At 42.2% G+C, this 21,323-nt stretch overlaps 2 protein-coding genes across 5 annotated transcripts; both read right to left on the bottom strand.

The window, feature by feature from the left end:
- Positions 1-491: 491 nt before the first annotated feature.
- porb (P450 (cytochrome) oxidoreductase b) lies at positions 492-15,353 on the bottom strand. Of its 3 annotated transcripts, XM_040180898.2 has the most exons (17): positions 15,231-15,341; positions 14,839-15,130; positions 12,827-13,014; positions 8,234-8,282; positions 7,385-7,513; positions 6,902-7,054; positions 6,077-6,201; positions 5,704-5,793; positions 5,020-5,118; positions 4,632-4,748; positions 4,385-4,503; positions 3,818-3,999; positions 3,532-3,681; positions 3,147-3,414; positions 2,625-2,770; positions 2,072-2,157; positions 492-1,873 (listed from the first exon to the last, which is right to left on the bottom strand). In XM_040180898.2, exons 3-17 carry the CDS (start codon positions 13,003-13,005, stop codon positions 1,729-1,731), a joined length of 2,037 nt encoding a protein of 678 aa, XP_040036832.2. In that variant the 5' UTR covers positions 13,006-13,014; positions 14,839-15,130; positions 15,231-15,341; the 3' UTR covers positions 492-1,728. The 3 variants fall into 3 exon arrangements, with proteins under 3 accessions (XP_040036832.2, XP_040036824.2, XP_040036815.2); XM_040180890.2 differs by having other exon boundaries at positions 14,912-15,353; XM_040180881.2 differs by lacking the exons at positions 12,827-13,014; positions 14,839-15,130; positions 15,231-15,341 and adding an exon at positions 10,080-10,693.
- An 893-nt stretch (positions 15,354-16,246) lies between these two features.
- tmem120ab (transmembrane protein 120Ab) lies at positions 16,247-19,851 on the bottom strand. 2 transcript variants are annotated; one of them, XM_040187779.2, is made up of 12 exons: positions 19,454-19,670; positions 19,233-19,351; positions 19,017-19,133; positions 18,872-18,931; positions 18,646-18,741; positions 18,439-18,528; positions 18,236-18,301; positions 18,011-18,072; positions 17,823-17,915; positions 17,571-17,635; positions 17,263-17,331; positions 16,247-17,001 (listed from the first exon to the last, which is right to left on the bottom strand). In XM_040187779.2, the coding sequence occupies exons 1-12, from the start codon at positions 19,520-19,522 to the stop codon at positions 16,888-16,890; spliced, it is 1,020 nt and encodes a 339-aa protein (XP_040043713.1). In that variant the 5' UTR covers positions 19,523-19,670; the 3' UTR covers positions 16,247-16,887. The 2 variants fall into 2 exon arrangements, with proteins under 2 accessions (XP_040043713.1, XP_077954540.1); XM_078098414.1 differs by lacking the exon at positions 17,263-17,331 and having other exon boundaries at positions 19,454-19,851.
- Between the last annotated feature and the right edge of the window lie 1,472 nt (positions 19,852-21,323).

Raw genomic sequence — 21,323 nt, 5'->3', positions numbered from 1 at the left:
TTGCACTTTCAAAATCAAACAGTAAAACTGTCCAGTCAGTTTGGATAACCAAGCCGCTGTTATCCAAGCCTACGTTTTCACTAACAAATTGTATAATAACTTCCTGCACAAGCCCACGGTACAAATAAGAGGTTGGTTTTATTCAGATAACCTAAGCATTTAGTCCATTCCACGTCTTAAAAGACGCAGTCGTTGGTAACGTTAAGTCAAGCATTACAACTTCATGCAAACCAATTCACTGCAACTTTATTGTATTGTTGAGATGGAGCTGTCTGACAACAAATGGCTAAAGAGGGTATATATATATATATAAAAACATCTCTATCTATATATTCATGAAGTCTAAACGTATCACATAAAAGTCATTGACACAGCACATTATTCAAATTTTATTCATTACAAAATGAATGCTTTGCTAAATTGAAATTATTAGACTATGAGGAATAATGACCGACTTTAACGATGGAAGCACAAAGGAAAGCAAAACACTGTTAGGATGACAGCAAAGCATCAGTTTAATTGAAAATACATAAGGCACAGGGTGCACTTAAACGGGTTGGTTGTACTCGTCAAACGTCCCATATTCACAATAAAAAAAAACTGGCTGCCAGATGCAATGAGACACATGTCGTAGTATTGATATGTCGGGTCATCTTCATGTAATTGGGCATATGTGACAAAAAAAAAAAATATATATACAGATACTAGTGGAGCAGAGGTGGTTGTCATGTGTCCTAGCGTTGCTGCCACAATCCCCTTACGTGGTCCTCTGCATATCAAATAAATAGCCAACATTTTGGGAGGCTAGATGTGCTCTGAAGCACAACATATCAAATTAAAATGTAATAGTACATGGTACAGACATTCATTTATCAGATTTAAATGCCAGCTATTTGGGGAAATATAAAACATCACATTAATAGATCTGTAAAATGATGCATCACTGTTTCTAACCATTCAAAAAGGTTACCGCTCCTGATAAAATTAACAGAAAGCCATGCATAACAGGCCACATCTCTTGTCAAAAGATAAATGCATACTTGTTATATTTCAATTCATACACGTTGTCTGGAAGATTGGTCTAAAATATTACAAGATCTGAGAGACTGAAGTTAGCACCCTTCCTACTGCCACACAAAACTCTGCATATTCACTTAGACATTCGCATGATCCAATATTATTTCCTACCTCTAGAATTGGGAATCAATTAGATGGAAGTTACAAATATCGCAAGATGACAAACTGAATGAGATCTCTACATATTTCAGTGTAAATCGTGTTGCATGGATCCAGAGTTGGGTTGAAGCGAGTCCCCGTTGCCCGCCGACTTGTCATCAGCTGCTTGTGAAGTTATAAAGCTGCTAAAAAATAAAAACAAAAATAAAAATAGAATAAAATCTGAAATGAGGACTACTCTTCGCCGCAAACGGGGGTAACCGTTGTTGGGTGTGACACCACCACGGGGTCTCGTCTAGACTCCAGTGCACGCAGGCCGGTGGTCCAGTACCTTTATCAAATACAGATTGAATTTGCTGAGTGTGTTTCATCAACAAAACATGCTGAGGTAGTGTTTGCCTTAAAATCTTCTGCTACCTGTAGCTCTTGTGAACCAGGGAGATGAACACGCGCGTAATGTTTATATATTCCATAAAACAACGCACGACAAAAATAAAAAAAATGTAAAAGGCTCGCTTAGAGTAGCGAGGCTGCGGCTAAGTCTAAAGCTCTTTAACTCCAGACGTCTTGTGAGTAGCGTCCCTTGGTCATCAGTTTCTTGATGTAATCGGTGGCCTGTGTGAGAGTCAGGCCTCCGAGTTCCTCTCCTATCTCATAGAGGGCCGTCTGCACATCATGAGCCATCTTCTTTGCATCGCTGAAATCAAGAAAGCGACAATATGTGTTAACATAAACTCTGCATTTGCTTTACCCCCAGTATGCATTCCACTTAAGTACTTAATATCAAATGGTCACAAACTATCAGTGAAACAAAATGTAACTAATTAATTTAGTATTATTTTACAACTTCAAATATTTCTTTGAAAGGTTGGGCTTTTGTAGGATGTTATGTTACCCGCAGACGTAGATATGAGCATTGTCAGAGTGGATCAGCTTCCAGATGTGCTCCTTATTGGCCTTCAGGAGATGCTGTACGTACAACTTTATTTTGGGAAAAAAAGGAAAAAGTTTTAAGTAAAATAAGTAAAAAAAGGTGTATCAACACAAACACAGATGCATTATATACAGTAAATTGTATTCTTCAGTAGTCTGGCTGTCTTAAGGTTAGCTTTTCACTTACATTACAATATAATAAAGATATCCCTAGAAAAAGAGTAAATAAAAAACTAATGCCAAGAGTGAAATTAAACTAAGTGTAGTGATGTGGAGAGAATAACTTTATATTTAAAAATATTTGAGAACCTGGATCATTTAGTAATACATTTAAATATTTTATTACTATTATATTAACATGATAAAAAATAATAATTAAATATGAAAGTCATTGTCAATACCTGTACACAGCAAAACATCTTTACATTTGTAATCTTTGCATTTGTAATCAAATTAATTATTTTACAGGTGTGATTTGTATCATATCAGACACAGGCTGCACCCTGCTGACGCACCTTTTGCTCCTGGTCTCTGGAGAAGGCCACGTTGAGCTGTGTCAGAACCCCAGTCTTCTCTGCGTCCTCTAGCTCCTCCTGGTAGATGTAATCCTCCTTCTTGTGTCTGCAGCCGAAATACATCACCGTCTCGCCAACATCCTTTCCTACAACATTAAACAAAAAGAGGTTGTTTTATGTGTTTCATTCAGGCTCCAAAACAAGTGATTATGAGAATGGAATGAACTCACATTTATGATGATTTATAAGCATTCTCACTATCTAAAACCAATAGTATTCTCTCTTAATTTAAACAGACCTAACAGCCGAGTAACGGCTATTAATGTACTGATTAATTGTGTTTATTAACCGTACCCTTAAATGCTGGTTTAATAAAGTAGATAATTTTTTTAATTTCTTTTTACAATGTCTTCATAGGCTGTGTAGTAAAAGGACAGAAACAACGCAAACACCCGTTGAGGTCTTTGTCCTCGTTGTGAAAAGGTCAGACAAACAACAACGACACTCAAACACAAACACAACCTTGTTGTTTGAGCCAGGCCCGCTCTTGGATGAAGCCCATGAAGGGGGCGATTCCCGTGCCAGGGCCGATCATGATCACCGGGTTGGTGGCTTTGAAGGGCAGGCGGAACTGGGACTTGCGGATGAACATGGGAACGGTGGACTTGCGGCCGTTGTCAGAGACCAGTTTGTTCTTCAGCCAGTTGGTGGCGACTCCCTTGTTGGTACGGCCGGTCGGGGTCTCGTACTCCACCACCACGGCGCAGACGTGGATGCTGTTGGGGTGAACCTGCAGAACGCGGCGGAGTTTACAAACGGCCCCCTGCTTCTTTTCCTACATCCAAGTAAAACGTTTGTGCGTCTCTGCGGCTGGCGTCCATGTTCTGCCTGTCGTAGTGCGAATTACCTTTGAGGAGGAGGCGATGGAATAATAGCGGGCCTGGAGACGAGGCAGCAGCTCACACAGGTGGTCCACCGGAGGCCTCAGAGAAGGCATATCCTCCAGGATAGCCAGGATGTTTCTACTGGCGCCCAACACCCAACTGTGGTAGAGAGCCTGAAGAGACACGGCAACAGAAACGCAACAACGTGACGCGGAAGACGTGGAAAAGGGTCGGCGAGATGCAACTGCAGATGGGTTTCCATTAACTGAAACACGGTTTGTGAAATATACGTTTCCAGCTGGCACTGACCTTGCCCTCGGGTGAGGAGGAGGCCATCTTGCGCATGTTCTCCTGGTCTTTGGGGTCGGAGGCGTACTGGGCCAGCTCGTAGAGGACGTTGGTGCGAGGGGAGTTGGTGATGTCCAGGTAGTGGGTGAGGGCGGTGCGGTAGGTGGTCGGGCAGGGGAAAGGGTGCTTCTTGTTGGACTCCTCTGAAGAATAAATAACCCGATTCGGTTTATTGTTACACCAAATGTCCCTCATGTATTTTAGATTAGGAGTTAGGGTTACTGTGTGTACAAAGTCATTTATCATTTAGCTCTTGCTGTAGATGTCACGTTTAATAATGTTAATAAGCACTGATCAGGAGCCTCATCACGTTTCAATTATGCCTCTAAAGTACATTTGAGAACCTTCATGACGACAGGAAATTAATTTAATCTGTAACAAAAGTAAACACCTCATAAAAACAGCAATAACTCTTATTACTGCCATAATATAACTTCACAGGATGCATCTGCTGTGGGTATCAGGGGAGGATTGCGTTTTCAGGGCCGAGCTCATAAGTCAGCGTGCGTCAGGCCTTCAATGCCATACCATCAAGGTTGTTAAGGGAGATAACGGCATCAAGGTCCACGCCAAGGACTTGGCCCAGCTTGTTCACCAACGCAGAGTCATTTGTGGGGAAGACGGCAACGTGGTCTCCTGACTCGTATCTGGAATCACAGCAGGTGGCAAATTCAGACTTTGACCCAGTATGCATGAAATTAATTATGAGCTTTATAGATTTTTTTTTTCTCCCATTGGGTCAAACGGTGTCATAGACACATCCAAATATCTTCACCTGATCTTGGAGCCTGTTATGTCTAGTTCCAGGTGCATGAGATGTCTATCGCCTGCTTTGTTCAGTTTGCGGTTGACGGTGACCGACGCCAGGAATGGATTCTTTGAATCGAAGGGCCTGTAAATTAAACCGCAACACGTAAATATAAAAATGCACTTTTAAGCACAGAGATCACGAGAGATGTAACGTCAAAGAAGAATCACTCTAAATAAATAAGGTTTTATTCAAAAAGGGCTGTGTAAATATGTTTCCAGTGTCCACCAGGGGGCACAAAGCTTCATTCCTTTGACAGTGAACTCTGGTAAACTTGTAATCACATGTGGTCTAAATGTGAGCAATGATTGCACACACAGGACATGATGAATAAGTTCTCTAGAGAAGTACTTACGGCTTTTGAACCTCGAAGCTCTTCAGGCGCCCGATCTCCCCCGTGTACACTTTGTTCATGTTGATGTCGGTGTGCTCCTTCAGCTCGTACTGACGAATGCTGAGGGGGAAAATAACGAGTTTAAGGGTCTTAAACTTAAAACTGCACACATATGTACCGAAAACAGATTAATTTCTAATAGAATAAAAAATAAAAAGACCTAAATATGCCATTTTTAGAATGCTCTAGAATGAAGCATGCCCACTTAAAAAAAAAAAAAAAAGGACAAAAAAGACATTTGAAAAGGATTCTTGGCATTTGTTGATTTGACATACAGGAGGGTGGGGTTGATCATAAATCAAACAAGTCCCGTTTTAGCGTGACGTAGTCAGTCTTAAAGATATGGACGTTTGAAAAAGAACAAAAGTACAATGTTAAGCATGCACACGTGGCGCTGATGTGTTTGAGTAGCATTTGATAATCCAGGTCATTTCAAAGATTACAGTCTATGGTTAAAGTAACACATTAATTAGCATTCACGTGATTGCAAAGGTGTCATACAAATGTCATCATCCATTAAATGTTCCTGAGCAAACAAAGAGCCAATAAATAAAACAATGAAAAACAAGACAAAATGTCATGAGTTAAAAAGAACTAAAAAACTTGAAAGGATGAAAGATAAAAACTGAAAAAATCTGAATTAACCTTGAATCATCACCCAAGGCTTCAACTCCAAAGTGCTCACAGACGGCCGGCCAGAACTGCTCCCTCCATGAAACAAAGTCCTCCTCCAGACTGAAAGACACAACCAGGCCAGTCAGCAGACTATGACATCTAAACACAACTTATTCAATAATTAGACTTCTTCTCTACAACATTAACATGCACTCAATAAGGAACAGATTTTTCCAACTTTACAAATGGATTTCAAAGTTATGATTCAATAATTACTCTTCACAAAAGAAGGGAACGTGCTGGTTTGGCCGCCTACCGCGTCCACATCTAGTTATCGGTGCTGCACCAAAAAAAACACCTTTACACTCAAATGTTTAACCACCGGTTCCTTTTCGGCACTTACTTGCCATCATCGTCTCCGAGGCCCAGGTCGAAAATGCGCTTAGCCCCGAGTTCTTCCAGCCTTTTGTCAACGTATTTTCCCATCGCGTTGTAGTGTTCATACGTCTTGTTGCCCAAAGCAAACACCTGGAGACAGAAGTGCACAGAGACAAACCATCACTGTGGGCTTTCAATAGACTCAAAGCACGCAGGCAGCGAAAATAAAAGTAGATTGGGAAATTGAAGGGTTCACATGAACATTGTGACATTTAAAAACAAAAAGAATTGAACAGTCTATTTTTTTTTTTTTTTTTAGTGGTCAGGCACTTAGCACAGAATGAAAACAACGTGGCACACTCAACGATGTCCGACTAGGGACCCTTAAAAAAGGTCTGACGCAGACCGGGGACAATAGAGAAAATACAGGAGGAAGGACGCGACTGTGCCAAGAAATTCCCACGGGGAAGTTCTTCCCTAGAATGAGACCAGAGGCGCTTTTCCCCCCCCGGACGAGGACACAATGACACACACTCAGACGGCAGGAAGAGCTGCTGCAAAGCCGAAGCTAATGGGAATCCGAATAAACGTACACAGACGGAGCAGCCACACAGCGCACAAAGCCCTTCCTTTTGTGGGGAGACACAAAGGCCGACCCAGCGAATGTGATGCATGTCAGTGAGGCACACTGACATAGCGTGACTCACAAAAAGATATCAAAAGAAATTATTTGCAGTTTTTCTTCTTTTTTTTTTTTTTTAAATGAAGGTTTGTACATTTTGGTAGTGGTCCACGTACGCCAAGAGTTATTGTGAGTCTCGTAAAGACATTGTTTTAAAAATCGACTCACTGTGTAGGTCAGTCCGGAGAGATCCTCGTCATCGTTTTCCTGCAGCCAGTCGTAGAAGTCCTGGGCGTTGTCCGTCGGGTCTCCTTCGCCGTAGGTGGCCATGCAAAATATGGCGAGGGAGTTTTTAACTTCGGCGAGACGGGCCAGCTCCCCCTGGAACGCCGAGAGACACGATGAGCAGAGATAGGCAGCAACGGAGAACTCGACATTGGAGGAAGTTTGTCTTGGACGCTCGACCGGCGGCCTCCAGAGCGTCAGAAAACAAACATGAGACTGCCAGTTCGCTCCGAGCATCGTTATTGTTTACGAACCATAAAAGGTCATAATTTCTTCACTGAATAACAACTGTCTGATTTCATTATCACAAGTAGACATTCGATCCACGCATGTGCAAACTGAACGATTTCTTGGCCAAAGTAACACAAAATCCTTTGTAAAATCCTAAAGATCGAGGGACGATCTTTCGAGCGTGATGCCAATTACCATTTCATACTCCTCTGGATCGGCGGCCATTCCCTTCATGCCGTAGCGCTGAGCGTCTTTGGACAGTCTGTTGGCAAACTCCTCTCCTGTGCCCGTCTGGGAGCCGTAGAACACGATGATGTTCTTGCCCTGGTAACAAAAGAAACACGTGCTCACGTAAAAGCCTTCTCAGTAAAAACAGCACAGCCTTCTCTGCTGTCAGGTGATGAAACACAAACCAAGTGCCAACAGGACATGCAGAATATGTGTGGTAAATAACCTAAATGTATATTATGAGAGGATTTTTAGCACAACCAACACACTGTGTAAAGTCTAAATAACATGATTTGAGCTTTATGTACACAAAGACCTTCCTCTAACGCGCATCTTATCACAATCAAGCTTAAGGGGTGTATAAGATCCCTGACATACGAGCACAGCCTACAGTGCTGCTGTGATCGTTCAGAACGGTGGAGTCAAGTTCTTTTCTGCCTCCGTCATGCTATCTGAACTATTTGCGGCAAAACCACATGATTCAAAAACAGTTTTTTCTCGAGGGTGGCTTGTAAAACTGTTTCTAAAAGTATAACTGCCCCTAATGTTATCGCATTATCAGGGGAGAGCATCATATTCATCAAATGAATTATCATAATCGTATTCTATGTCCACTGAGCAGGTCAAGTAAATTTCCTAAATCAAGTGAGGTTGATCAACCCCCGGGTCAACACTAATGTGCGTTTTCAAGTCCAAAGAGATCACTGACTTATTCTAAAACCCCTGAGTAATGTTTTGGGACATTAGCAACAAACATAGAAAAAATAGGTCTTTAGACGGAGACAATTGAATGTGATGGGGAAGGACACCACTCACCGTTTTCTTCATCTTCTCGATAAAACTGGTCTCTCTTGCGGCGGGTGCTCTAGGAGGGGAGGGTGGGAGAAAAACAGGTTTCACTTGTGATTAAGCAATATTTAGGCTGAATAAACACAAGGACACGGTGATTAAAAATAACTTTCTTTAATCAGGTTTCATCGGTTGCTGGAGGATGGAAAAAGTTCTACTCCGTCGAGTACGGAGGTCCGTTTTGTAAACATTTCCCAATAATATCAAGACAAATGCAAAGAACCGGTAGTCTGACTAAATGTGGAGCACCGACTCTTATGCAGTGTGGACTTGTTTAGTCGCTGTTAGTGTTGTAGGGAGCAGCGAGTCTGCAGGCCTCCAAGCATTGGTCAAACTCATCTAGTAAGCACAGCAGTGAGCTTCAGAACACGCATTTCCATATCAAAAAGTAGAAAGTGGCGGATGCCTCCCTGCCACCGGATGGAAATTCAAAATCTTGAAACGGATTCATCTGGGGAGAAACGAACGGACGGGAACAGATCAAAACGACGCGTGCAAAGGGACGCAGGGAGAGAAATCCATTATCGAGCTTAATAAAAGGCGACGCCGCTTCATTCAGCATCAAAGGTCCAGATGCAATCCTGTCTGCAGGGGAAAAGCAATAATATGACTACATGCAACTACGAGCGGAGGGAGAGTCGTGATTACGTTTTTAGATTTTCCACATTTGAAAGCAACAAAACGGTGAAAGAGCCATAAAAGCTGCGAGAAACGGACAATAAATGTGCTAAATAAATGCTGCGCTGGTCTGTTCTGTGGAAGGGTTCTTAAGGTTGTGAATGCACTTAATGTGTTTCAGGGGCCGGAATGAGGTCCAGCACACCCATCAGATCCCTGTTTACAATGTAAAATAGCCCCTCACGAAACCAGATGACACCTTCAGCCTGATCCGATCAGTCTGAGTATCATAAGACCAATGGCCAGCCACTCATTTCAATGATAGTCTCTGGTGACTAATCATTAACATGGTTATCATTCCCACAACATTTAAATAGTTACTTTATTTAAAGTCGTCTTTTAGTCTTAAAAGGGAAAGGAATTCAGGAAAAGGTGCAGTCAATCAATACTACTTTGAAACAACCTTATTTTAAGCAGTTTAACAGTTGGCTTTGCATATGGTTTTGATGTCAGGAAATGAAGTCGGCTCTGATCACATGCACATGGCGCCGTAATCCCGAACATGAAAACCGCTAACTCATTAGTGGTTTTCGTTCTTATACAGTTCAGAGGCCATCGTCTGTATATACGGTCAGAAAACAAACCTTCCATTTGTTCATCAGCCACTAAACCTTTTCAAACGAGCCCACTGGGGAAAGTCGCTCTCGGTCTGCAAGCTGTCAGACGTGGAGGCGATCTCACTACAACCAACGACATGTCGTCTTTCCTTTTGCAGACTGACCCGGCACAGCGAAACCAGCCTGACGACTTGGAACACAATGCAACTGACTGCCCGCTGTTTGAGGAGCTTGTGGAAAAGGAGGAGGGGGGGCAAAAGACCCTATAATCATATTACGCTTGTTAAAACAGATTTGATGAGCGTCTCTTGCATAACTCCCTGGGAACACGATGTGTGTGTGTGTGTGTGTGGGGGGTTTTTAAACACTACCTAGAAACAAGCGAATTACACTGTGCACAGGTTTGGAAACAAGCCACTAGTTGCACACGCAATCAAAAAGGTTAAGCGGTTTCATTAAAAAAAAACAACGTAAATGCCCTCAAAGTAAACTAAGAATAAAACAATAGCTGGAGGCAAACGTCGAGGCGTTGTCGTCTTACTGTGCTGTCGCAGCAGTGGATCAAACGCTTTACTGACCTCTCGGCAGCATCTCTCCTGTCCTCTGGCAGGGAGAAGACGCAGCCCATGGCATGGGCAAGGCCGCGCCGGCAACCGCCACGCTCAAAGCCAAACGCAGGACGTCGACACTCCAAAATACCAATTAAAAGAAAAGAATTAAAAAAAAAAAAAAGGAAACTCAGAAAGGCGGCCGGACACTCGCAGGATTCGGAAGAGCTGCCTGCCGCCACCCTCGGACGCTCCGACACAATCTGAACTCTGTGAAGCCTCTTCCTGTGCTGCTCCCTCAAACCAGCAGCGTCTGTTCTGCACGCACACACATACGGATGCACACACACACACACACACGCACACGCACACGCACACGCAGACACGCACACGCACAGCCTAGGAGCCCCGTCAGTGTCTGGCAACCGCTGCGGACACAATGGTGGGAAACTGACTTTCCCCATAAAATGTATCTGAGCTGCAGACGCACACTTTTGACTCACACAAACACACAATGAAACACTCTGGGGTGGAAAATGCCCCCCCCTCTAGTCCCCTCCCCTCCGGTCTTAAAGGTGTTGGGAACGCAAAAGTCTACGAGAACCTTTCTGAGCATTTGGCTGGTTATAACTCCTCGGTGGACCATTGAAGGAGGGGGAGTGGGTGTGTGTGTGTGTGTGTGTGTGTGTGTGGTGTCGGGGGGGGGAGCTGTGAATGGTAGATTTTCTGAAGTATCCCCCGCCCCTGTCTCACTGGAGGAGAATGTCATTGCTATGGCAACCTAATTTATCATAAAAGGATTCTATTTGTGACATGGCCTTTCTCTAATGGCAGAGTAGCTCAGCCCCCCCCCCCCCACACACACACACACACACACACACACGGACGCACATGAAAAGGAAAACAGGGGAGTGGGGAATGAAAAATAAGAAAAAAAGCAACTCTGGGGCAAAGAAAGGGTTGCTTGTCTTTTACCTCAACTTTCCACCTCCGAGGAGGACTCACAAAAGCAGCTTGGCTCGCTCTCCTCGCTCGCCCCCCCAGGGAACTTTCAAAATGGGTTCGGGGGCCAAAAAAACAAAAGCACAGGAAAGACACTGAAGACTACGCCCCCCTCCATAACAGTTAGGTAATCACTGCCCCCTCTAAGGGGAGGGGAGACCAGCTCCACGTTGTCCCGTATTCCCGCCTTCAGCAGATGCACAGAACGTGCTCTACAGGAGCCAGTCCAACCCCCTCCAACCCCACCCCCCCGTTAGCGTAAACCTTCTGTTTCCACACAAATTGTCAGGATCTCCCCCACTTGGCCAACAACACGGTCTCCAGTCACGTCTCCACGCGAGAGCTCAGCCGCACGGAGAGTGATGCTTGTGGGTGGGGAGGGACTTAAAGAAGCGGCCGGAGGAAGGAGGGTCCGCTGAAACGAGGCCACGCCGCCGTCCCTCTGACGAGTGATGAGTAAGCCTGTTGCTATTTTTACAGAAGCGCCCGATTGTTTGAGTTGTTTTTCAAAAATAACATACGGCGGCGTAAAGATGGAAGACAGACAACGTTACGGTGATGTAGGTAGAAATAATAAAATGAGTCCGGGAGCTCACTCACCATGCATATTGGTAAATAAATGTTTTGCAACTTCTAAACTCTGAATACGGCCGCGAGACAAGAACGCCGTTATCTCTGCGCTCACCGCCTGGAGCCCAAACCTCCACAAAAGACGTGTGCCATGGAGAACTCGTTCTCTACCATCCCATCCTCACCCAGGAGGTGGGGCAGGTTCTGGTTCAGGCCTTTGTCGCCGTGCACCCGAGCTACTGCAACTCACTCCCGCGTCACGAGTCTGCATGCGTGCAACCTGGTCTTCAACCCTCCCAAGTTCTCAGATACTACTTCAGCCCCCCAGCACCCAGCGAATGCTTGTATCCGATTGGACACCCTGGTACTTGTGTAATTGGGGTGTGAATGACATCCAGGGCACGGGGCCCCTCCACTGCGCTGTGCCCGCCGGCCTCACTGCCCGGAGGCCCTCGGCTCTACAAAGTCACGACTGTCTGCCGTCCCGGCGCCAAAACAGCGCAACGGTCCCCATTGAGACCAGAACAGCAAACGGGCTACAAAAAAAAAACATGTGTCCCCCTGCCTCCCGGCCAAAGTGTGCGTTGAAGATAAAACACACAGAAAGAAGTGCAAAACACGGTTCAATTGTTGATGCGAAATTACGTGTGTGATTTAGCGTCAACTAATATGCCACAGAGGAAGGGAGCAAGGAACCGCACGAGAGGGAGATCAGGTAAGTTCAGTAACAGAGACGTGGATAAAGTGCAGGACACAGAGCTTAACAAAGGTCACTTCTAGTGGAACATTTACAAACATCCAGCCGTGCCCTCTCACACACTCGCCTCAGGGTCCATATGGGGTCAATTAGACCCAGTGGGAATAAAGGATGATATTTAAACAAGAATCTAACAGCTGTAGAGTTTAGCCAAACCGATGTTTTGCCAGGTAGAGGAGCCGGGATCAACAAAAGTCACGAAAATTAGCAACAGATTTTGTTGTTGTATTCATCTAGAATTATAATATAATAAAAATAGTCCATGAATAAAAAACAAGATTTGATCAAACTCATAACCAATATACAGAACAGCAAATCTGTTAAAACAAAACAAAACATCCTTCCCTTTACATCCACGGGTTTAAACTAATTTCTTTACCTTACGGAGACAGATTTTTTTATTTACTTTTCACGTCGCAATCCAAGGCACACAGCGATGGATACTCACGGTGTGTCGATCTTCTTGAATTCGGGGATGGGCTCGGGCTTCTTGCGGGACATGAAGCAGTAAACGACGATGCCAATGACCACGGTGAAGAGGAGGAGGTCCAGGGGGCTGAAAAAAGGCTCATCTTCACCAGCCATGGGATCCGTGCGGCCGGCGGTCTCGGCGTCCATGTCCGACATGCTGACACTCTACGTGGGGGACAAGAAAGAAAAGACACAGACCAACATGCAAGAGTTGAATCGAGCGAGAAGGTTTTGTCAATTTGACACAAATTTCTTAAATTAAGCAATAATTTCAATATTTGAAAGAGCAAATATTCTCCACCTGCAGCATAAAAGTTTGTATAATACATTCTCTGGGGACAGATGGACATATTATTGGAAATACTACCAGTCATTATCATTAATAGAAAAATAAGTTTTATGGTATAATATAGTCGACAGTCTCTGTTAAAAAGAAATTCTAACTGGGGCGTAGGGGATTCTACATGCCATCCCCTACAATGGAGGCGTTTGTGCGTTCCTTATTGGACAATCGGCTCAATGAATACAACAACATCTCAACCCGCTGCACCACAGCCACTCACTCTACACAAAGAGCCCCAAAAAGCACACAGTGTTCAGGGATCTCGAGTTTCAACTTTGTTCAAGGAGGGAAAACAATGGCGCTCGCGGCTCCTCGGCCTCCTGTGGGCCCGGCTCGGTCTGCAGCCGGAGGAACGTTTGATGGGACGCAGCCGTGACCTTAGGACACACTCGATAAAAGCGTATGCCTGCTCGCTGTTTGACTTTGGACTTGATATTTTAGGCAAACCCCTTTAACTGTGACGCAAGGAGGTGCCGAGTAGGTACAGAAGTTAATCCGATAACGGTTTGTGATAGTATTGTCAGATTACCAGAATTTAAAAGCTGAATACTAATAGATGTATAAAAGATAGATAACAACACACTGGGTGATGTTCATATTGCTTTGCATAAATACATAAAATATTTGGATTAATATCACTTAAATTTGGTTATCAAACAGAGACCAGGATATGTACCGTGGGAAACATTTGGAAGTTTTCAAATAAAGAGCGCTGAGTCCGCGCTAAAAGGTCTGGCTACAGACATTAACATCCCGCATTAGAAATGGGAAGAAAAAGTAAAGACTGCATCTTTTTTGTATTTCTCTGAACAGATTGCCATCAAGATTTCGGAGTGCTGTGAGTATTGGACAGTGGCCAGTCCAGCGTAGAGGCATTTGATGTACAACAAGTGTCCGCAGCTGTAATCAAACAAGGAACAGAACCCTTAACCATGTGTGGTGAATTTGAATCACTTCATTGCATTACACTGAAAAAGGTGCATTTTGTCCACCGCAAGTATATTATACAATATGTCAAGTCCTGATCCTTTGGGAGTCAAGGGAACGCCTGCAAACACATGCAAAACACACAAAGAATGCAGAGACATTATTAAACAGCATCATTGTCTCCTGTCTGTTGAGTCAATTAGCAGCCCAAACCGGAATGGTCAAAGAGTACCGGGTGCGCAAGAGTTCATCCCAACCTTTCACCTCGCCTGCTTCGACAAATAATTATGTAACAGCCTCAAGGCACGCAAGAGGGGAACCGGTTTTACGTATAGCACGAGTAAAAGCGACACGTGTAATCAGTGCGATTCCCTTTTAATTGAGTTGTAGAAATTAACGATGCCGTTTAATGTAAAAACGAGGCAAGTTAGGAGGATAAACCAGCAGTAGAGTGACCCCGGTGGCCCTGACTACTGCCTGGTTCGTGACAACACCGACGGAAAACGTATATCCTGAAAAAGATTGGCGATAAACGCGGAGACGAAGGAGTGTCGTCTGAAGCACGATATTTGCAGAGGTTGTGTGTATTTTTTAATCTAAGAAAAAACGAAAGTTGTTCAGCACAGTTTGCGTAAGGAGGAGTCAGCGCTTCTCTCTCTAGATGCGGTTCCACTGACAAACACGAACAGCTGTTTAAGTTTCGGTGTTAATCTACTCACGTCGGCGTGTGACTGCCAGAGACTAAAACCGACGGAAATCCACTACGATTTGTGAGTTGGCTGCAGCTCTTACCTTCTCTTGCCTCTCCTCTTTGACTCCGGTACACACTGTGTTCACCGCGGAAGGAAAGTTTCCGCCATGTAGGATCAAACCAACTCCACCCTGGCAGCGGGGGTGGACTCCGGCGAGTTCAACCTCAAATACTCAAAGAATTCAGAGGGGTTTATGTTTGCGTTGATACGCTGCAGGTGTCCGTCCTTTAAGAAATACTGCTTCATCCCGATTGTCCGCCTGGATAAATTGCCTTTATTTATCAAAGTCATCGCACTCGTTTTTCAAAATGGACTGTTCCTCAATGTCATTACCCAACATCGGCGTGAACATGACGTACCTTTAATCAATAGTGCTAGAAGCAAAAGTTACGCATTCATGGGCGCAGCGGGCCGTGGGTCATGGTTGTGTAATTCTACCATGAACCATGACAGACTGACTGAGACGCAGGTTTCCTGCTCTAGTAAAGGGACGTTTCTTTACAGTTTTATACCTGCACACTGATGCTGGAAGACGTATTCAGATTATTTAACTAAAAAAACAACTCTGAAAAATAACTTCAGGACTATTAACTCCCGAAGTACTTAAATTAATTCATTTGGAAGCAACTGTGTACTGTAGTATTTGTACAATTTTGAAGCATTTGAACTTGACTCTTAACTGTGTGTACATATAGACTTATTGTAGTTATTCGCACTTATATACAATGCGATTTAAATTAATTACTTTCCATATCAATTTAAGACAATACATTGTACACTGTACAGTATTTACTTCACTTGGACTAAAGAAATGCAGAAAATTACCAGGCATTATTTTTCTATGTTTAGATGATATTAGTGATTGTTCAGTTTAGTTCAATTGTTCATCTTCTCATTTATGTGGTATATTTCAGAGGGAAATGTTTAAAGCTTTACAGCACTCCATCTGTTCAATAGTTACTTTTCACAGATTGATATTTTAAATACTAAATCAGTTGATAAGATACATTTTTTTTATTATTACATAAGTGACCCTGTACAAGTACATTAAAGTACTGAGTACATAATAATGCGTCAATATTAAAAATACAATAGTATCCAGTAATACAACACTGACAGGGAGAATTATACCAAATTACTTGTTTTACTTTTGAAAGGTAAAGTACCGACTGTCGCTAAGATTACTGCACTTGGTCTATTTACTGCGGTATAGTTAAAGCCGTGGTAAAGTTCATTTGACTTTAGTATATTAACTTCAAAATATTTCTTTAATCACTGCCTGTCAGCATTATACCATATTGTATTATTATTAGCATTCATTTAGATTCCATGGCAGTTGAATACAAACAATCCAATTTTATTAAATCGTCACAGGTTTTATACAATGTACAAAATAATTATTTATTGCTTTCAGATAAATGTTATGAAGAAAGATATAGAGTATTTTTGCCTGTAATTTAATGGGTTAAAAGTGCCAAGTAAGACAAAAAGGAAATAAGTATTGTACAAGTTCAACACAGAGAGAAAATACATGTCCAATGTTACAAAAGCAGGCAGAAAGAGATGCTCTCTGCAGGGAAACTCTTTACAACCGCATAAAAGGATTGAAAGAAAGGACTAAGGGCTTTTAATCAAACATATTCAGAAAAATACACAGCCTTTGTATTAAGAAACAGATGCACGGAGGCTGGTAAATACTGTGTTGGACAGTACTTTTATGCCTTCTCCATCTTACATGAGTCATTTTACTATTAAAACAAAGGAAATGTATTTTGAAGCATAACTCAGCTTTTAACATTGATTGATTGGACACAAAATGTTGTTTTTACATGTTGTACGTGTATGTTTTTATAATGATGGCCAAGCCAAGCCTTACAATAAGTGGGTTGCTTAATAGCATAGCTTTTGAAGTTAATGACAACAAGAGTGATAATGTGAGCTCCTAATTTGGCAAGTAGAGACGTAACAGTATTTTACAGAGACGTCGTTATTGTTGTTTGTCGTGTTGGCAGGCAATCACAGGCTCTTTGGTTTGCGATTCCTGCTCTTGACCTTGTGACGGACAACAGCAACAGTGGTGAAGAAGTTTCCCATGAACAGAACGAGGAAGCAGAGTCCGCACATCCAGACCTGGTATCACAAATAACATGGAGAACAATGAGAAAACATTATAGCTTTCACTCATTATCGTTTTCTTATAAATGCACGGGATCAGTTGGGCTTTTAATTTAATTTAATAGCCATTCTAATGTTACACTATGCTCTCAGTATCTTTGATTGTAAAGTGCTTAGTCATGCATTTAATCAGATAATGAGTAAGCAGGGTAGTTCATAAATAGTCATATGCAAGCAGGTAAAGGGTGAAATTGTGAAACGTGTGAGCGCACTGACCTGCCATTCTTTACAGTCTGGGAGTCGAGACATGCTGAAGAGAGAAATGCTATTGAAGAGCTGCCAGAACTACGAGACAAAAGAGGAGGACTTCAGAATGTCAGTGTTTGTAAAAAGTCAATGCATATACATACGTTGCAGGTGTGCAAACAGGGACACAAAAAGTGCAGAGTCATATCAAGTCGAGATTAACATCAGCGCTTTTGAACAGTTTTTCAGTCATGCAGTCCAAACCGTGACGAAGGGGGATTTTTAAGCTGCACTTGGGGGAATTTCTCAAGTTCTACTGTGAATCAGAATCTACTCACATGACCAAAGAACAGGAAGGGCAACAGAAAAGTCAGCCCTTTCCACATCCACGACTGAAATCCCTCTAAAAAACAGAACAAAAGCAAATTGTAATGCTTGTTCTTTTACTTCCACTTCGGTTTACTACACCAGTGATAATGAGAAAGTGTCTTTGTCTCTCAGAGATTAAAAAAAAAATCAATGCTAAAATATTTAATTAAGATGTGCAGGCCGAGTGCGTGTGTATTCTGTGTCCTTGGCGTGTATCTCACCCACGGTCAGGTCCATGTTGTGTCTTTCTCCCAGCGCTCGGAGCCTGTACAGACATCCGCTCTGATAATAGCACTGCAGACACTGAACCAAATCTGTGAGTTGCAGATGAAAGAAACACGTGTCAGGCTTTAAAATTTGGTTTCAAAAAGTTTGAACCACGGATGCTTTTGAAGTATTTCTGCCTTACTTTGATACAAGGAGTAGGCGAGGAACTGGTTTCTGAATGTCTTGTACAGGTCACCATCTGGCCTTGTAGGTGTGATTATAGGAAGAAAATGCAATTAATTGGATGTGTTTTTTTCTGAGGGCAACAAAGAGATGTGTGGATAAGACTTGATTAATTGTATTTGTTGAGTGGGTTAAGTTAGAGTGTCATTGTTTCTTGATCTGATTTTAATCTCCCTCTACTCACCATGTCAACATTACACCGGACAGAAAGGCTGAGATGTAGTGATGGAAAACCCACCATCCTTTGATTCTACGATGCAGGACACATGTGAATTAGATTTGATGTTTTACACACAAATAATGACAAAATGCCTTTAATAATGTACAAAACAGGATGTTTTATGAGAAATTTGTCATTATTTTGATAGGGGGGTTAAAAGGGTTAACCTGGAGCCGTTTGCGATGAGGATACTTTCCCTGATTGTCAATGTACAATAGTACCACACAAGTAGGAAATTGAGGATTGCATCAAGAAATCTAAAACCAGGAAATATAGAGCAAAGGTCTGCATTAAGACACACAATAAAGACGTGTTCTTTCAATAAACCATTGTGGCTGACGGGGCTGGAGCAGCTGTGATGTGACATATCTTACCTGTAGTTTGTAAAGAAGTAACATATGAAGGAGAACAGCAGCAGGATAACTGTGAGGCAAAGCTTAAACTTCTCGTATTCATCTTTGTAGGAAAATCTGACAAGGACATGATGATACAGTCAATAAACAGTACAATGATTTAGCCATTAAATGTTTGATTGAGGAAAAGATGTTAATTTAAAGCCATTATTTCCGTTCTATTTTACTGTTGATAGTCACTGCTTACTTTGACTGCTTGCTGAGAAGAGTCACATTCACATTTCCAAGAACTAGATTGAGGTACAACCTATTAAATAAAGCAATATTATAACATGTCTTATTCATATAGTGTCATTTTTGATCAACTTTTATTATGAAATAGAATTCATCACCCGTTTTTATTGGGGAGAAAAGCTTCCATCTCAAAGAAAGAATTTGGTCGCGTCTTTATTTTCTCATTTATTTCTTCCAAGGTCTTGGCATCTTCCTCTAATGATCCTTTGCTACATCTGATGGATGTTGTAAGCGCATAACAGTGTGTTATTGTTGAACTGACAGGGGTCTACTTTGTGCATAATCTGCATAAAGTTGTGTGTGTGTAAACTTACTTTTTCACGAGGTGGGACACCTCCTTCAGTTTGCTGCGCTGACTTGAAATGGTGGAAGAGCAGTTTTTTTGTAGTTTGGATATTTCTTCCAATTTCAGTCTGTACAGTCTGTGTGTCTCCTGAATGGGAATAACATCGGGTTACAATCAAGAGCCAAAGAAAAATGTAGATTACAAACAGCCGCATTTAAGCATTTTAAAAGATTTTTGGCCGATGCTTACCAGAAGTTGTTGATACTCTTCTTCCAGACATTTCCACTCCTCCAGAACGACTCCTAAACCTTGAGGCATTTTGTGAACGTTTAATCTTTCATACGACACTGAGAGTGGACCAAGACACACTGAAAATAATGTCTTGCACAAAATGCCATGCTGAAATGTGGCTCTTCAGGGTGTGTATCGAATCCCAGTGGAGTGTTTATTGCATTAAGTGAACTTTGACTGCTACGAATGTGCAAGATTTTGACTTGGACATTGTTCTATGGAACTTCTCCAGTTATTACATCGTTCAGTTATTACTCATAGCGGCAGAGATGATATGTGGTTGTCAACTATATTACAACTATAACCATAAGTCTTGTAATAAAGGTCTGTATTTTTACCATCGCAATGGTTGAACCAGCTTCCTGGTAATTACGCTGTGCTTTGTCCATGTCTTTTTTTGCTTCTTTCATGTTGTGCTTTTCAGGTACGCCGCTGTATGTTAGCAGCCCCTGGTGGATGAAAGGAACAAGTCAACGCTAGACTCACTTTAATATGGAGTTTGGAGTCGAGGAGTAATCTTTTGACTTTTGTAGTTTGATGGAATAAATAAACTATAATGTCTTTTTTAAATAGTTTTGTTTCCATAGTTTATTGTGAAAATACTTTCCCCCCGACAGATAATAGACTAAATCCATAGTCTTCACACAAGGTGGAGACAAATAAAACACAAATTATATGAAATTAAACACCGTAGCAAGAAACTAAATAGAATATAATATGCATATGATTATCATAAATATTACTGGTCGTATATGCATTTGTTTACCTATGACGTTCCATCACATATACTAATTAAAGAAAAATAAATAGTAGTTTTGTCAGAGATGTAGTTATGACACTGCATACATACTATTGGTAATCATGTTATGTTCTAAAAATAGAATAATGTTCTAAAATAGCTACAACATTTCCCTTTAAAAATATTCATCAAGAAATGCTGCATGTTGAAATCCCCAGCCTGTACAGAGATGTATTCATGACATTGCATACTTATGAATCACTGGCATCTCCCGCGGCATATAAAAACATGCCGTTTGCTAAAGAGCGCAGTGCCATACAGAGCATCTGTGGGATGGTGAAAGCAGGGCTTCGCACTGTTCGGTGCTGAAATTTGGGACCCAGCAGTCTGCACAAATAACGGACTCCATCTCCAGTAAATCTATACCTCTCATGCAGGTACTCGTCGGGAAAAGCTAACGGTTCCGATCTGCCCCCGAAACACCCTCTCACGTCTGAAAGCACGTCTCAATATCAATGCTTCTTCATCCAAAACGTAGTTCAGAAATGGGCATCATGGTGCACGAAGAAACACAGGTGAATGGGACTTTATATATCAACCTTTTTTGTTTGATGGAACGTGTGATGGGAGGCTTTGAATAATGAAAAATATTTGTCCCTAACTAATCTTGTTCTAATCTTGCTCTTAAGAATACAACTATTAACAATATAGGTTAGGCTACAGTTAAGAATTAGTTGAATGCCATTGTAATCAAAATGTCAATCAACCTACCTTGGTCAAATCTCAAACACAGCTCAAGTCTACAAGTCATGATCAGATGACCCTGAATGAGAATAAGTTCAGGTATTGCACATCTTGAGCATGCCACCCAAAAATCCACTAGAGTGCAGGAAATAATATCTACTTAAACCCAAACGTCCTGTTGGTGGACCTTTAGCTTTGACTTTGCTTCACAGAATGTAACCAATGTCGTCCATCTCCAGTAGGTCGCCCTATCAACAACTTGGGGCCCCACAAACCACCAGATTGCCGGGCACAACATGGGTACAACGCCAAAACAGTTCCAATTCCCTGATATTTGAGCCAATA

The sequence above is a fragment of the Gasterosteus aculeatus genome, chromosome 1, assembly GCF_964276395.1.
Source record: "Gasterosteus aculeatus chromosome 1, fGasAcu3.hap1.1, whole genome shotgun sequence".
In the NCBI taxonomy this organism is placed as follows: Eukaryota; Metazoa; Chordata; class Actinopteri; order Perciformes; family Gasterosteidae; genus Gasterosteus; species Gasterosteus aculeatus.
The sequence above is the reverse complement of the archived record's forward strand: the minus strand, read 5'-3'. Positions and strand labels throughout refer to the sequence as shown.